Source organism: Panthera onca, chromosome Y (genome assembly GCF_046562875.1).
Source record: "Panthera onca isolate mPanOnc1 chromosome Y, mPanOnc1 haplotype 2, whole genome shotgun sequence".
In the NCBI taxonomy this organism is placed as follows: Eukaryota; Metazoa; Chordata; class Mammalia; order Carnivora; family Felidae; genus Panthera; species Panthera onca.
Window position 1 is genome coordinate 19,553,111 of NC_138358.1, and position 16,566 is coordinate 19,569,676.

Sequence of the window (16,566 nt, forward strand, 5' to 3'; positions counted from 1 at the left end):
TAAATTTAATAACTTAAGTTAAATAACTTTAATATTTTACAAACAACTATGCATGGGAAAGAGGAGGAGGAACAGGCTGACTTCAAAAAATACTCTGCTATGACAGCACACACAATTTCCGTAGTGAAACCATTTCTCAGTCTGTTCAAGGACAAATACAGAGGGAATACAATTACCGAATGTGTAAGAAGTAACCGTCCATGTAAACTCTAATTTTATGAAGGTTTTAAACTGTAACCATCTAAAACTATTTAACAATTTTAACCTGAAGCTATAATTTACACACATTGGCGGAGTGATGGGTTCTGAAGACAGCTGTCTTGTTGGCGAGGAATTTTAAATCCTTCTCATATTCCTGTAATGTTAAAGTCCTACAGGGTGCTCAAAAGCGGATTTTTAAAAATTCCAAGTTACAGGCAGGTACAGAACTCATGCAAATCAAACCACGTAAACGTTACGTACAGTAGGAATTTTAAAAATTGAGAAGCAACCCGTAAGGCCAAGTAGGCGTTTTAGACTTTATTCCTCAAATGTAACATACCACATTCTAAGCCCTAACCTGTCAAACTAACAGAGCAGGAGGGAGAAAGCACACCCTGAAAAGCATTCTTGTGAGCCTGCCTTCTAAGCCACAGAAAACATATACCGTTTTCCAAATTTTAGTGAAGAGTCTTTTAAATAAACTGAGCACATACAGAGGTCTCGCAGTAATTACTGGTCAGATTGCCACTCCACTCCACTCCATTCATTTAAAGGGTTAAATACGGGGCAAAACAACAGCACTGCTGCCCAAAGGCCACAAACTTTTTCCCCCAAAAAACAATTCTTGATTATTTGCAGAGAAATAATGTGATTCCTATGACCAGGCTTCCTACCTCGTCATATTCTCATCCTGATTATAACTGCCAACCTGTTCCAAGAACACAGAGGTGTGTTTTCACCTAACCACATCTTAAGACAGACTTAAAACAGACTATGTTCTGTCATTACCTGTGCTGCAGAAAGGCTAGGTAAAATGAGTAGCATGTGAAAATGTCCAAGCACTGAGCAGAAATTATTACCTAAGGTTTTTCCTTTGTTCCTGTTGCACTGTGCATCTTGCTGATCATCAGAAGGATCTCTTCCACCATCTGGCCCAGGAGGCTCCATTCTTGACTCTTGCGTGCAGTACACTGGGTTCACCAAATTCCTGTTCTTTCTTATAAAGTTACTGTCTTCATCCTCTTGCAAGGAATGCCTGCTACTTGCGCCAGCACAATTTGAGTCTTGGTGCTGAAGAGTATCGTTCGACTGAGAGTCACACAACCTATCTGCTTTTACGCCTAGCCTGCAAATTCTAGATTCATCCATCGTGCCACTCACAAGCTAGAAAGAATGAAGAGGGGGAAAAAGAAATTTTAAAAAGGGCCATGGAAGGGGCTAAATCAATTGTAGTGAAGGAAGGGGAACTATGCAGTGCATAAGAATACAGTTTTCCATCCTACATTGCTCATGTCTAAACATACTGTGTACTTTTCGTATGTGGTACAATCAGTGGGCCCATCATCATTTCACAGTTTTTTTCCCCCCTCCTTTCACAGTTGTTTGCAAAATAGCAATGCCAGTTAGAATCAAAGGAGGCAAAGAGTTGGGAAGGACGACCATAATGGTAGAATAGAAAACCCCGAGGCTCTGTCCCCCCAGCAAGTAACATGCTGGCAGAAACCACCAGAATCAACTTCTGCAGAACTCTGGGACCTTCTCAAAACTTACAACACAAACACAAAATAAAACTTATAACCCAAACGGAAGGCTGAGCGAATGAAAAAGCAGCTGTCTTGCAGCAGGAGAGAGCACTGTGGGATTTTAAACTTCCCACCAACCATTCCCTATACCCTACGTCAACAGTGACCATGGAGGCGGCAGCCCACACTCTTAGTGCCAGAGGGAACAACGCAGACATTATTTTCAAAGGATCGTGGTCCCAGTCAACCCTTTCTGGCAGGTCTCTGAGAACCGTGTACGTAGGTTTGCCTCTGTTTTACTTTGGGGAGAGCTGTCCCAAGACTGAGGTAGCTTCCCAGGATGCTCTGGATACAAACATCCCAGCCACAAGTATTGACTTCAGCGGCTGGGTGTATGGAACAACAATCAGGAAAAAGGAAGCGAGAGAGAGAGAAAAGCTAGAGGAGAGAGAAACTGGGAAATGAGATGATGATATAGGCTTTTCAAAAGTTCTGGCATCCGTCTGGCCTTCATGTAGAAGTGAGAGCTAACGTGTGAAAGCAAAGTTATCAACAGCCTGCCTACGCCGTTCAAAAGCAAGTGGAAACATGTCTTGTGTACTGATGTGGGGCCACCCTCTCCCTCTTCACGTCCTCTGATTTCTTCCTGTGTACCCTGACTTTAGCCACCTTAAGGAGGAGGATGGCTAGGGTCGGGAGTAAGGATTCCCCATCCCCCAATGGAAGCCAAAGGCCATACGCATGCATCCCAGCATGCTGGTGTACCGTGGACAACAGAGGGACTCAAACTTTTATGTCTCTGTTTGGAAACAGCTACTGAAGTCACTGCCCCCATCTGAGTCTGTTCCACCGATGGCATTTGGGGCACACTTCACAGATCAAGGAAGTGAGACAATCAGCCATGGGCTTATTCAATGTACTGTTACTGCGCTGCCCTAATTCTGAATGTATGCTTCAGATTACTCCACAAATACATGTATACATCGGATATAAAGTGTAATATGCTGCCCGTGGGGATTCTGTCATTTGGGAAACCCACAAATAAGTGCTTTTGGCGTCCACAAATCCTAATGACTCCTTTATGTTACAAGTCTCTGTGATAAGGCAAGCAATGGGCAAGCCTACCTCACATACCCGGTGCATCCTTTGGAAAAGCACCAATTATCTTGTCCCTGGGCTCCTGCAAACGCTGAAGACTTATTCCAAGATGCTCTCCTGACCCTCTGGCCTGATATTCTCCTTTCGGGGTGGGTGAACTCAGTTTTTAAGACTAACAATGTAGGAAAAGCCCAACAGGTTTCATGTAACAAACTGAAATGGCCGACTCGAGGACTTAGCCAAGTCCCACCTCTACTTTACACAAAGAAGTGTTCGCTGTCATTCTGGAGGTCTGTTGCCTGAAGCAAAGCCACTGGGCCAGTGGGATTCAGAGGGGCTCTCCAAATTCCGGTTTCCTCTCCAAATCTCCAGTTTACCCGGTGACCTGGTTACAATGAAGCCGAATGGCCGCAGCTGGCTGTGCTCGCTGTTTTGCCTCAGCACAAATTATGAAGAACCAAGAATGGACATGGCTGCTGCGTTAGGCGGAGTGAATTCAAGGTAACTCCTGCTGCTCTGCTGCTCTGGCCTATACCTTATCTCTCCCCGGTAAGACTTGTTACGGCTCACTACTTGGTCTTCAACTTAGAAAAAAAAGACAGACTGGTAGATTAAGGACCTCCTCTTTAGCACCACGAAATGGGGAAATCAATCAAACCCACTAAATGAATCATCTGGGTTATTCACGTAGATGCCCATGGTGAGAGTGAAAGCAAGCTGCGGATCAAGCCTGCACCACCCGGACTGCCGCCTTTGCTACAGGCTGAATTACGCTCACTGACTGCACGGATCATGGCAACATGTACACCACCATCGTAGACTGGGCACAAAGTAAAACATTCTGTTTCTGATGCAGACGTTACCACTGTATGCTAGGCTTGTGACACAGGCTGAGAGTTGACCCAGTTGTCTCCAGATTGGGAAGGCCACAGCACACAGGGCACTGAGTGTACCTCCTGCTGGAAGTTTGAGTACCGCTGACCTTTGAACTATTGCCAGGGCTACTGGTCTCGGGTACCCCACGGCTACCTCCTTTTCAGGTTGTGGGGTTGCCACTCCACTCTGATCAGCTGACTCTCACCACAGCAACGAAGCCCTTGCCCTAATCGATCCTGTGATCACCTCCTACAGATGACCTGTGATCTGACAGTGGCACACCTCTTATCAAAGACCCACTAAGAATGCAGCGACAGTCCAGGTACCCCTTGTACCACCCACGTTCCCCCATCATCCATAGGCACGTAGTATTACTGGGAGTTAGGACTGCCCCTCAAAAGCCATCTCAACAAGATTCCCAACAGGTGCCTGGGTAGCTCAGTCAGTTAAGCCTCCAACTTCCTGGTCTCAGCGCAGGTCTTCTTCATCTCAGGGTCATGAGTGCAAGCCCCACAATGGGCTCCATGCTGGGTTCCTAATATTACCTCCCCACCTTGTCCTTATCTACACACCTTGGAAATGCGAGTTGGGCCAGTGAATGCAGCTGCCCCCAGAAAGGGATCATCCCCTCTGTCTCCTCCCGGGTAATCATCATCGGGGCCAATGCGGCAGAAGAAATTCAAAGAATCCTGACCATAGCATTCTTGGGCTGATGCTTGCCTCATTCCCCCGACAGTAAAACCGAGTCACCCAGGGGGAACACCCTCCAGGTACCAAATGGGGCCTAGAGGACTCAAACGTTGCATCAGCTACCTGGAGTCTCTTGTGGGACTGACATGGTCCTAGATCACAAGGATGATGGCGTACATTGTTGAGTACAATGCCCAAGGGATATCCCTAGGGTGATAGTCCACACCGGTCAAAGAGGAGAGAATGCATCTCTGTGCCGTTTATACAACTTACCTCAGCCCTGAAGTACCTAACCTTTCTGGACAAAAGGACTGCCACAAGTAGGGGATGACCGGACAAAAGGTAAAGATGTATCTCCTGGAAATACCGGAGATATTTTTGCGGCAGTTACCAAAATGTACGCACTGAGGCAGGAACGGGTTAGGCGAAGGGGTGCTGGGGGTGGGGGGGAAGGAAGAGCTCCTTGGACTGGACACACTGCTGAATGTGCCTTCCAGCCAGACAGCTCATGACAATTTGACTGCAATTTAAATGGATGTAGCTAGCAGGGGATGTCCCCGAACCTGCACCTCCCAAATAAAATACATGTGTACCTCACTGAGTGTCTGCCCTGCCTTCATTCCTCTTAGGCATCACCAGCTCATTCCAGGGGCAGAAAAATGCCACCCTCCCGATGTCATGGACAGAAGGACAAACTGCATGGACTGGCCTCAGGCAGGCCATTCAAAAAGGGGATATAATTCAATTACTTACCTGCAAACTCTAAGACTCACCGGCTCTCTAGGGAGTTATGCTGTCAAGCACTCTGAACTTGTGCCACTTGGGGACACTGATTGAAGTCCTCCCTGGGAAGCTCCAAAATCATAAACAACACTTTCTTTCCAAAGGTACCATGTGTGCCTCGTCTTTCATGGAAGTTGTGCACTAATTTGTGTCCCTCAAGCGTCGTCTGTCTTAGCGGTGGTCATAATGGATCACCAAGTGTTTAAGTCATAACAGATCATCAAGTGTTGAAGTGTTTAAATACCACTAGTACTCATGTAGCCCTCAGACAACTGTGAAGTGCTCTCCAAAATGACGCTAGCTTTGGTTCCTTGCAGGAACCCACCCGAGAACAACTAACTCCACACGTAGGTGGGTTTATGCCCACAGCGCAGGTAGTTTTATCCCCACAATGGAAGTCATTCACGAACCAAAGGCAGTCTGAAATCTGTCCACAAATTTAGTTGAAATGATCAACGAATGGCTTCAAGGGAGTCTCAACTCCCTGGCCAGAGTTATTAATGATGACAAAATTGCCCTAGACCTCTTTCTTGCGGACCACTTGTGAGTGTATCTTGCCATGCCTCAGGCCAGTGGAAAGGTCAACACCGGGCCCCACGGAAGAAAGCCATCTGGCTTTCTGACGGTCTGTGAGACTTCCTCAGCCAGTTACAGCAGGGCAGGGTCGAAGTTAATCCTGCCACTTGGGCTCTTCCTCATGCTTGGAGTCCTGTTGATAGTATCCTATGAGACAGACTGGAAAAATCTGGTCCTGGGCTATGCTGGTCAGACTGAACAAGTGTGGCCAATGGGCACCCAACAGAAGATTCACCAGAGCCTATGACAGTGTTTCTGCCTCTCTTGTGGGCAGAGACACGACACACCTCCTGTCTTTGTTTCAGACTATCTTTTCAAGGATGCCCTGGGGGAAAAAAATAAGAATGGCATTGACTTCTAAAGCAATGGGCAGATTTGCTTACTGCCTATGTTTCCAGTTGCTGCTGTAACAAAGGGCCACAAACTCAGTGGCTCATTTATTATCTTATATCCCTTCTTGAGGCTCTGTGGGAGAATCCATTCCCTTGTCTTTTCTGGGGGCTACCTGTGTTCTTTGGCTCGTGGCCCTTTTTTGCATGTTCAAAGCCAGTAATAGCAAGTTAAGCCTCATACATAATGCCTCCTCCCGCCCCCCTCCCCCCACCCCCGCCACCTCACCACCGACTCCTCTCCCCGTCTTTCCTTTGCAAGGATCCTAGCAGTTTCACTGGGCCCATCCGAAGACTCCCTCAATATCCTCATCTATGCCGCCGCATCTTTGCCAAGTCCCTTTGGACAATGAGGTCATTCATGAGTCCTGCTGAAGACATGGGCGTCCTTGAGCAGGCACTGTTCCTCCCACCACACTGCCCATTATTAACGAGTCAGATCCCCTAAACCTAGCATTACTCTTCTGAAATGCAAACATCATCTGCTTCTCTTTACACCACCAGGCTCAGGAGACAGGTGCGTGCATGCGGGCCCTCAGGTAAATGCAATTGTAAAAAACTCTTCTTTTGTCTCGAGGTTTCTCCCCGTATTCATAAAATACTGCCAAGTTATCAGTTTGCAAGTAAAGTAAAATCTCTGGCCCTCCACAGTTTCTAGTTACCATGATTTTTCAGATTTGGGTATCTGCCCGATATTTTCTAGAAAATGAATGAAATAAGCCCGTCAGGATAAACAACAGAATTTGTCGCAATGGGAAGACTTCAAACTTTCAAACGCAAATCAGAATTTTGGATAATTTCAGTCGGTCACCATGACTCCAGCAGCTTCCCAGTACATAATGGCTTTTCTGCTGAGAGGGATAATGATATCAGCAAGTATGATTGCCTAATATTGGATAACAACATTTGGAAGAAGAATGTACGTCAGTGACCACATGACAATGCATTACGAGATGACTGAAAGGTATAGGATCCATCTGAACCATGTAATACAGCATTGGGTTTTCACAGGACCCATTAAAATTTTTTGGTAGCACTGTAGACTCCAAACTGGAGTCCTTGGTGCTTTTTAAGGAGTTTTAAAAATAAAATTAAGTAATATTTAGATAACTTCTTAGGCCGAAGAAATGAAGAACTGCCGCCCTCAGGTGTAAATAAGGACACACACAAGAAGATGGCAGGAATAAAAACATAATCTAAGAAGAATTTGTACCTTACAAATGATCTGGCAAATCCAATTTTAGGGAAAATGCCCTGGCACTACGTGGGACAACAGGACCAACCACTTCCTTCTTGGTCAACTGTAACTTGTAAGTAAGTTATATTTATTTTTTAAGTGACTGGCATTACCAAGCCAGGATAATCCAAATAGGAGGTGAGGAAAAGTGAATCCTAAGCATTTCCCCTTGCTCTTCACTGCTCTGATTAAACCATCTGGAACAGTGGTATAACCCCTCATTCAATACTCAGAAATCCTTTCCAGGCAGGTATAATGAACAGTCTCGGTGATGAGCAATTTTAAGAAGTCTGTCCGTGTACAAGAACCAAAGATATGGACAAATAAAAATGCATTATCATTATGACCTATCACATTCTGAAGAGTAAGTTCTTCTGAAAGTGGTAATTGAGCTCTGGTAGGCAATAATACATGGACAAAATAACTTCGTAGGAGTTACTACAAATACTTCCTGCTGGCAGGCAAAGCATCTGGGAGAAGAAATATAAGTGCTAAATATAGGGATGAAGAAATCTAATTTTCTGCAGCACTGAAGAAGCCAAAATTGACCAAAATAGTTTGGCAAACGGTCTGTTATGAAAAGGGTCGTACAGAGTTTCTAGTTTTATAATCTCCATGCTAGTAGTATACATACTAGTAGACTCCTTATAGACGAATTCTAAAATGACAGTATATATTAGACTAAGTACTTTGCCTTTTAAAACAATCACAGAGGGTTATATATTTCAGATTTCATACCTGTGGCTGTTTTGTCTATAAAACTACGATGAGCTAAAAACCACTTCTAGCTCTAACTATATATAATTCAATGACTATTTGTACTCTGAGAGATACAGGTACAAATCTACATTGATATCGGCAGCCAAATAATCAGGAATCCAAAGATTTTAACGTCCACTGAAATATGCTTGGACCTGACCTATTTTGCAGAGTGGCAGGGGTTGAGTCACACAACTAGCATCTTTAAAGCCAGAGAGTCCTAAAATATAAGATGGTCCTCTACTCTTATGGGTTAGCCAAGTGCATCATCTGTGTCCCAATTTTCTGAAGCCACCTTTCTCCAGCTCCATGTGGACCAATCATCATGCCATTTTGAAACATCAATGCTTTTTTTATTTGTCCTACTGTCCCAGACCACTTTAGCATTTGTTAACACACAATTGTGGACTTTCTTCAACAGAACTTACAATGAATGGGTCTCTCTACTTCACACTTCAAACAATGGTCAACCTGTAATTTACCTAAGTTACACTTTGAGGTGCTTTTTCCGAGAATTCCAGTGCACCCATACCTCCAAATCTGTATCTAACGTCCAGGTGGGGCTCAAATGAGTGAAACCACAGGTATGAAGCCTAGACGGTTCACAATCCACCTGGTCTCTAGATCTCACGAGATTTCTGACACTTCCTAATCACATCCCACCCTTAATTACATTTATTTTCATTTAGTAAAACTATTACTCATTTACTTGCCACCAACATTTGCTCACACTCAGCAAGAAGGCTTTGCCCTTTGTACCCTTAACAACTGAGGACTGTGCTAATAAGAGAGAGCATGAGACATATGGAACAGATAATGGTCTTAGAGCCAAAAGAGCCCGATATTTTAACATAGCACTTACCACATCCTGTGCAGCCATGGTGAGAGCTAAACACTTGTTACCTCATCTGTAAACTGGATGGACAGTACCTACCTTATAGAGTTGTGAGAAAATTTGCTATGATGAATATAAACTGCTGGCCCACTGCGGAACTACTGTAATAATTTGTGAATGAGGAATTCTGTAAGATGCATGCTATGTTAGCTTCTTATTACTGTTGTTAACAAGTTACTATCAACCTAATGCATTAAAAATTCACATTTATCATCTTACAGTTATGAAGATCAGAAGCTCTCAGGCCTCCTTCTCGAGGCTCTCAAGGAGATTGTTTTCACACCTTTTCCAAGTTCTAGAGACCACTCCTTTCTCCACCTTCAAAGTCTGCAGCAGATTCCTCAGATCTCTCTCTGATACCTGCCCACATCTCCTTCTCTGAGTCTCACACTCCTGTTTTCCTATTATAAGGATGCTTGTGTTTACACCGAGCCCACCTACCCAAATAATCCAGAACAATCTCCCCATCTCAGCACACTACTTAATCATAAGTGGGGAGTTCCTTCTGCAGGATAATATACCCACAGGTTTCAGAAATTTTTTTCTCTTACCACATGTTAACACAACAACATTTCTTAAAGAAGACATGATGTTCTATGGCATAAATTCTAGAAGCTCTTATTCCCCACCACACCAGTCTACCTTACAGAAGTAGAAAAAAATGTCATCATAACAAGTAAATATTGCTTACAGCAGGTTAAGCGGTGGAAAGTGGGAAGACGGGAGGGGCATTCTGGAAACAGAATTAAAATCAATTCCCAAGACCATAAACATTAACAAAAGTATTGTGGTAGCACAGGGAGACCACATTGGTTATCTGGTAAATCTTTTCCATCAAAGAGCAGAATTTACACGGTCGTAACTACCAACATAAATTCAACTAGGACATGGATAAAACCACAAAAGTATAATCTCTGGGTCTGAATGGATACTAAAGGTCACCTAGTATCTGTATCTACTCTCTTTAATGCTGCTGAATACTAACGTTAAATTGGTATATGCTTTAGATGTTTTAAATACAGTCACACCCATTTGATTATCTGAAAGGTACTTATAATCATATTGGGACCATGGGGAAAAGGAGAGGTAAGAAGAAAAAGGAGGAAAAGGAATTTATTTGGGACATTACTTTAAACTCTACTTTACATAAACAACAAGCGTCCCTGAAGCAAGGTCTGTCATTTGCACTGTCAATTATACGATTATGTATCAATTCTAGATAGTCTACAGATAACTCGAGACAATCACAATTGTATGCTAACTATAGATAATTCATTAGGAGCTATTTCACCTAACCAAGTTAAAAAAAAAAAAAAATTAACTAAGTGTGTTATCTGGATACCACCACCTTACAAAATTAAGCTTATGCAAGAGGGAGGGACATGACTGAAAATAATGAGGCAGGTTTTCCATAAAACCATTCCTACACTAAGGCAATGATTAAGCTCCCCAAAACTGTCCAAATTCCCTTTTTTTTTTTTTTTTTTTTTTCCTTAGAAGTCTGGAATATAATCAACACACCCACCAGGGGAGGGCTAAATGAAGAAAGCAGCTACTGCATATCTGTAAGAGGACAGAGTGACTTTATAATTACCTGCCTAACATACACTAACCACAGCTTGAAAGCGGCTAGCATTCCTGGTGTCGTCTGCCGGTGGCAGAGTGGCTAATAGAAACCTTGTTCTTAAGAGCACTGATGATGGGTTTTGACCCATACAGTGGCTCCAAAGGAGCCTTTATTCTGCTACTCTCAAAACGAACTCCCTTGGGCTGGTATAGCCTCCGAGTGCCAAAGCTGTAGTAACAGCCACAGCCACCATTCTGGGCTAAGAATAACAGGTAAGGCAAACAACCTAAAAATGAGAAGGTTGGAGAAGAAAGATAGACGGAACAGAGCTTTGAAAAGCCCCCAGGTATACCAGAGAATCCAGAAGCCCAGACATATGTAAGAGCAGGATATGCTCAGAAAAGACCTTAAAGATCCTAAGGTTTTACATCTTGCTGTGTTCAAGGAGGAAGTATGCGCTAAGGCAAGTTTTAAATGGCCTAGCCAAGCGTTAACGGAGTTCCCTAAATGAAACCCACTTGTAAAGACTGAGTTTGGTTTTTGTTTTTGTCACTCCCAGCTTTCAAGGAAGTATCTTTCATATCATTATCTAAAACAGATGACTTCCAAGACCATACAAAGTATATATTATTTTTGCAAAACAGCTCTCCATAAAGAAACCATAAAAAGTTAACTGAACAAACAACTATAATCTATCACAAGCAGCAAGAACCCTAGCTAGTGGGGGAAAGATTCTGGTATCCACAGTTCAGTACTCACAACTGCGCATTTCTTACTCACTGCCTTCTCTTGACCAAAGTTTAGTCAGCCTTCTTTCCGTTCCACACACCCCTAATTTCAGGCTTACCCATGAGTAAGCACTAAAATACAGATTATTCCCCCTATTAAGAAGTCACCCCAAGTAAGAGCTGAGACACACAGCCCATCATGCCACATGCTCACTTTCTTTGCTTGCTCATTTCCCCTGAAAAAGTTTTTACTAATCTTGCTTACCCTCCCAATAAAAGAAAAGCCACTCTCTGACTGAGATACTTTCAGATTTCTACAATCAGAATGTTCTCCATATTGCACCGGTCTCTTTAAATAAGGTGTCTTCTTACCAAATCAGAATTTGCTTTTGTTTGATAGTAACATTCGCCACACTTAGTTGCCAACAAAAAATTATAGTGTGTGCAAAGAAACACGGAACTATGGGCAAATCACAGGAATAAAACAAAGTAAGAGAAAATGTCCCTTAGGAAACCTTGGTGTTGAACTAATTACATGCATGTTTTGAATTACCTGCTGGTGTAAATATGTTACTGAGAACGTTTTAAAAATAATAAAATGTGTGGGGTGCTTGGGTGGCTCAGTCAGTCGAGCGGCCAGCTTCAGCTCAGGTCATGAACTCAGGTCATGGGTTCAAGCCCCGCGTCAGGTTCTGGGCTGACTCCTCGGTGTCTGGAGCCTGCTTCAGATTCTGAGTCTCCTTCTCTCTGCCTCTGCCCTGCTCATGGTCTGTCTGTCTCTCTCTCTCTCTCTCTCCCTCTCTCTCTCTCTCTCTCAAAAATAAACATAAAAAAAATAAAATAAAATTTATATGGACAAAGTGCTAAATCGGGAAAACAATGTATGTACAAAATAACAGCATCAGTAAATAAAAGTCAGAAAAAGAACCACAAACAGAAATTCCAGACCCAAAAAGTACAGTAACTGAAATGAAAAACTCATGAAAAAGAGATTCAACAGCAGAGTTTTTAGCAGGCAGTAAAATCAGTACACTGGAAGTCAGGTCAACTGAAATGGTACAGTGTGAGAAACCGTACGAAAAAGTGTGAGAAAGAAGAATGAAAAGAATCAACATGCTTAAGAGACCTGTAGGCATACCAGCACACACATGATGGGAGTTAAAGAGGAACTGAATACAGAAGAGCAGAAAAAAATATTTGAAGAAAATAACAGCCACTAAGAGACAATAAGAAGTGAAAAAATTTCTCTTATCTGATAAAAACTATTAATCTACACATACAAGGAGCTCAACAAACTTAAGATACGATAAATTCAAAGTCTGTCCTTCAAAACAGAAGAGGGCATTAAACATCTCCAGACAAACAAAAGCTGGGGGGGTGGTGACAAATGGTAAGTGGAGCAATTGTGTTTGTCGATCATTTCATAATGTATTAATATGCTGAATCAGTATGCTGTATGCCTGAAAATAATATAATATTGTACATCAACCACACTTCAATAAAAGTAAATGAGATAATAAATTCAAAGCAAAAGAGAAGGAGAGAATACTTTATTACCAGACCCACACTACAAAAAATGAAAATGAAGATCAGATTTGAGACATTTGAAAATGAGACAGAAATGAAAGGATAGTACACATCAACTCAAAGCCATACAAAACAATAAACTACTAAAGGTACCTACATAAGATAAACACAAAAGCCAGTATTACTGTATTTTTGTTCTTAACTTCTTTTTTCCCCTAGGTGATTAAAAGACAAACTACAAACAAAAATAAAAATGTTTCATCTATAAAGATGTAATCTAAGACAATACAACAAAGAAGATGGCAAAACTGTATATGAACAGACTTTCAGTATACTACTGAAACAAACTTGGTAGTAAGTCAAATTCATTCGTTATAAACTGAAGGGGCCAATTGTAATACCCAGAAAACAACTATAAAACTAACCAATATACACAAAAAGAAATGAGGAAAAAAAATTCTACACTACAAAAAAACACAAACACAGAAGAAGGCAGTAACAGAAGGAAAAAAGACTCATACCAAACAAAAAATAGCAGAAATAAATAAATAAATAAATAAATAAATAAATAAATAATAAAACGCAGAAATAAATAAATAAATAAATAAATAAATAAATAAATAGTTAGCAGAAGTAAATTCATCCCGGTTAGTAATTACGTTCAATGTAAATGGAGTAAACTCTCTAATTAAGGGGCCAAGTACGACACATGGATTTTAAAAATGAAGAGTCCAACTAACCGTCTTCTACAATAGACTCAGATACAAGGACACAAACAGTATGAAAATGAAAGCATGGGGAAAGGATACTTCATAAAAACAGTAACTAAAGGAAAGGTAGAGGGGCAATGCTAAAATGAGAATCGGCTTTCAGGCAAAAATTGTTACAAAAGGCAAAAGCATCATATTTTGACAAAAATGTCAATCCACAAAAATTAACAATTACAACTTTACATACATCCAACAGAACCCCAAAATATATAAGCACTGATAAACACAACAAGGGAAAAACAGGTAATTGTGTAATAACAGAACCCAATCAAAGCCATCGTCTCAACAGAGGAACAAGGGAGTCACTTGTGTTTTAACTGCCCCAAATTTAAAAAATAACCGAATAATTACACATTATTTCTGCTTCCTGAAAATATAGGGGAAAAAAGAGGAAAAGAGGTTTACCTTGAGAAGTATTTTTTTTCCCAAGTCAGTGAGAAAGTTTAAAAATTAAAGAATGTACCTAAAAGTGACTTCTGCAGATAGCAGATATTCACCCAACTTGAAATGAAAAGAAAGAAAAGAAAGAAAAGAAAGAAAAGAAAAGAAAAGAAAAGAAAAGAAAAGAAAAGAAAAGAAAAGAAAGAAAGGAAAGAAAGAGAAAAGAAAGAAAAAGAAAAGAAAGAAAAGAAATTCAAAATGAATACCTTATCTTGTTAACGTTTCAATCCCAGTTAAATGAGAAATCAAAACTAGAAAAATGCCCAGAAAAGCATAAGCAGAGAACTGTACAGTTGGTAGACAAAAATGAATCCGCTGAGACGCTATCATTTTCAGACTATTCATGTCCAACTATTAACACAAAGGGTCATTACCTTAACCTTTCTAATCTGGTCATTAAAAACACTAATTGAATAAACCCCTGTTCCTAATCCAACCACTTTCTATCCTCATCCGAAGGAGCATAAAGCAGAACTTATGTTACAATTTTAATCAGAGTTCTCCCGGGGGGAAGGATCTCTAAAATCACTGCCACACAAAGTGACAATTTTGAATTTCTAGCTCGAATCTGCGACTTCGCTTTCAGTGCTGCACATACTGGATCTTTCCTGCACATCTTTCTTGTGTGGAGAGTGAGAAGTTGGGGTCGGGGGGGGGGGGGGGGTCGGGTGGACCCTGAGAAGTTAGCAACCCATTGTACTGATACCTGAAAATACCTAACATTGGAAACAGACCCCAAAAAGCTAGTTCTTGACACTTTGCTCAATTATAAACTTGACCTTCTGAAATTCATTAAACATGTTAGAAAAATATTATTTCATGATTTCATACAGGAGTGAATGTTTTCACATGTTCAAGTGATGGGAAAAGAAACGGGATTTCCAAAGCCCTCGTCTGCAATTCTCGGCAACAGGGCTGCGAAAACAGCATACCGAAAACAGCATACCGTTAAGGAGCGCATCCGCAGGCGTCGCGTGACCGTTCCCCGATTCTACAAACCGATCGCAGAACTAGTGGATTCTCCCATTCTTAAGGAGGTCTCCACTTTTTTGTATCCAGGGAGTGAAAACTCCTTGCCGTAAGTAAAATAACGGAAATTTTCTAGAATGTGTCCCACATTGAGACAGCAAAGGCCAGGCAGGGGTAAGCCACTCAAAGCACAGAAAAAAAAGAGAGAAAGGAAGAAAAACGTAAGTTAGAAAGACAAGTTGTTACACGACGATCCTGCCCAATTGTGTCGGACTGAAGTCCTCTGGCATCACCTCGGCATCGCTGCCCCCGCGTGTCGCCAAACGGGCGATGCCAAGAGCCAAGGTTCAGGAACCACGCGCCCATACCAGCTACTTCACAGCAACGGACCAGCCTGTGTGGCGGCGGAAAGGAAAGGCAGAGCAGGAAAAGGAGACGCAGCGTAGCCAGCGCCTCCGCGCCATTACCGAACTACGCAATAGCTCGCTAGTTCTGCCAGGGCGCATCCAGAGCAACTCTGTGCACCCACCAAAGCCCCAGGGCTAGCTACTGACCTCAGTCCCGTCTCCCGACTGTGGTGCCCAGCGCGGGGAGCACTGGGAGCAAGATCACCAGGCTCCAAGGCCCCCGCAGCGACATTCGCACGTGGCTGTCACACCTGGCTCACCCGCACCTGGCCTTCAGATAGGGCTGCGCCCCCTGCCCTTCCTTCTCAGCCAAGCGCCCCCAAGCCCTAGCGGTCTTCCCCACCCCATTTAGTCCTACACACAGGTAAAAACACACACTCGCTCCCACAGTCATCGCCCGGGAGGAAACAAAGCCAAATGTTCGTCTCGTGGCAAAGGTTACCAAACAAGCGTTAACAGCCAACACGTAAAAAACAGTATTCTTCCTCACCTTTTACCTTGTAGTCGGTGGCAAGCCAGGCATTTCCCCCAGTGACCTAACTGAGGATGGTGGGTGCCTCTTTCAGCACTACCAGTTTCACCTGAGTCGCGAAGGATTGACGCAAGCAGCCAAAATGTGCCATTTAACCAGCAGCACGGAAGCTTCCAAAACGTAGCTTTTAGGTTCTGTACCTCGGCAACCAGTCACGCACGAGAGGTATTTCACGTGACCGGAGGAGGTTGTCCTTAGAGGGGAGGAAGTCGGGCAGGATGGGGAATGTTAAAGGCTACGCTGTCGCTCTTTGGGGCCAAAGTTTCAGTAAAGGCCGTGAGGCGTTGCCAAGTCCGGGGTAGAGCCTCCGGATCGAACTGGAACTGGCACTCCGAGCAAGCTGCGTCGCTGTACCTCCCAAGCCCACAGCGTAATTCGGGGCTCTGAAAAAGTGAGCGTGCCCACTGGGCTGCGCCGGCAGCCTTCTGGGATTTGTAGTTTTCCGAGGAAAAGGTCCTGCTTATGGAAGGTATCCGAAGAACTTAAGAGGTATTCCAGTGTTTGGGAATGTAATAATAGATCAGCGTTGAGTGAAAGCAGCCACACACTTGTGTTTTAGTTGGATTAACCTAAGGTGTCCTCACACTTCTCAAAAAGT

The 16,566-nt window shown here is 42.8% G+C and overlaps 1 protein-coding gene across 8 annotated transcripts in view; it reads right to left on the reverse strand.

Moving 5' to 3' along the window:
* LOC145714916 (putative gamma-taxilin 2) overlaps positions 1 to 16,129 on the reverse strand; it is a 112,301-nt gene extending 96,172 nt beyond the window's left edge. For 2 of the 8 annotated variants that reach the window (XR_014137051.1, XR_014137049.1), the window contains exons 1-2: positions 15,927 to 16,129; positions 1,062 to 1,365 (exon numbers count right to left, since the gene is read on the reverse strand). Coding sequence is in view for 4 of the 8 variants with exons in the window: in XM_081794448.1 (XP_081650574.1) it covers positions 1,062 to 1,350 (289 nt within the window). In the remaining 4 variants the exon portion in view is untranslated. Of the gene's footprint in view, positions 1 to 1,061; positions 1,366 to 11,875; positions 12,136 to 15,926 lie in introns of those variants that run through there. The other 6 variants (XR_014137052.1, XR_014137050.1, XM_081794448.1 and 3 more) reach the window with 6 other exon arrangements.
* Positions 16,130 to 16,566: the final 437 nt, after the last annotated feature.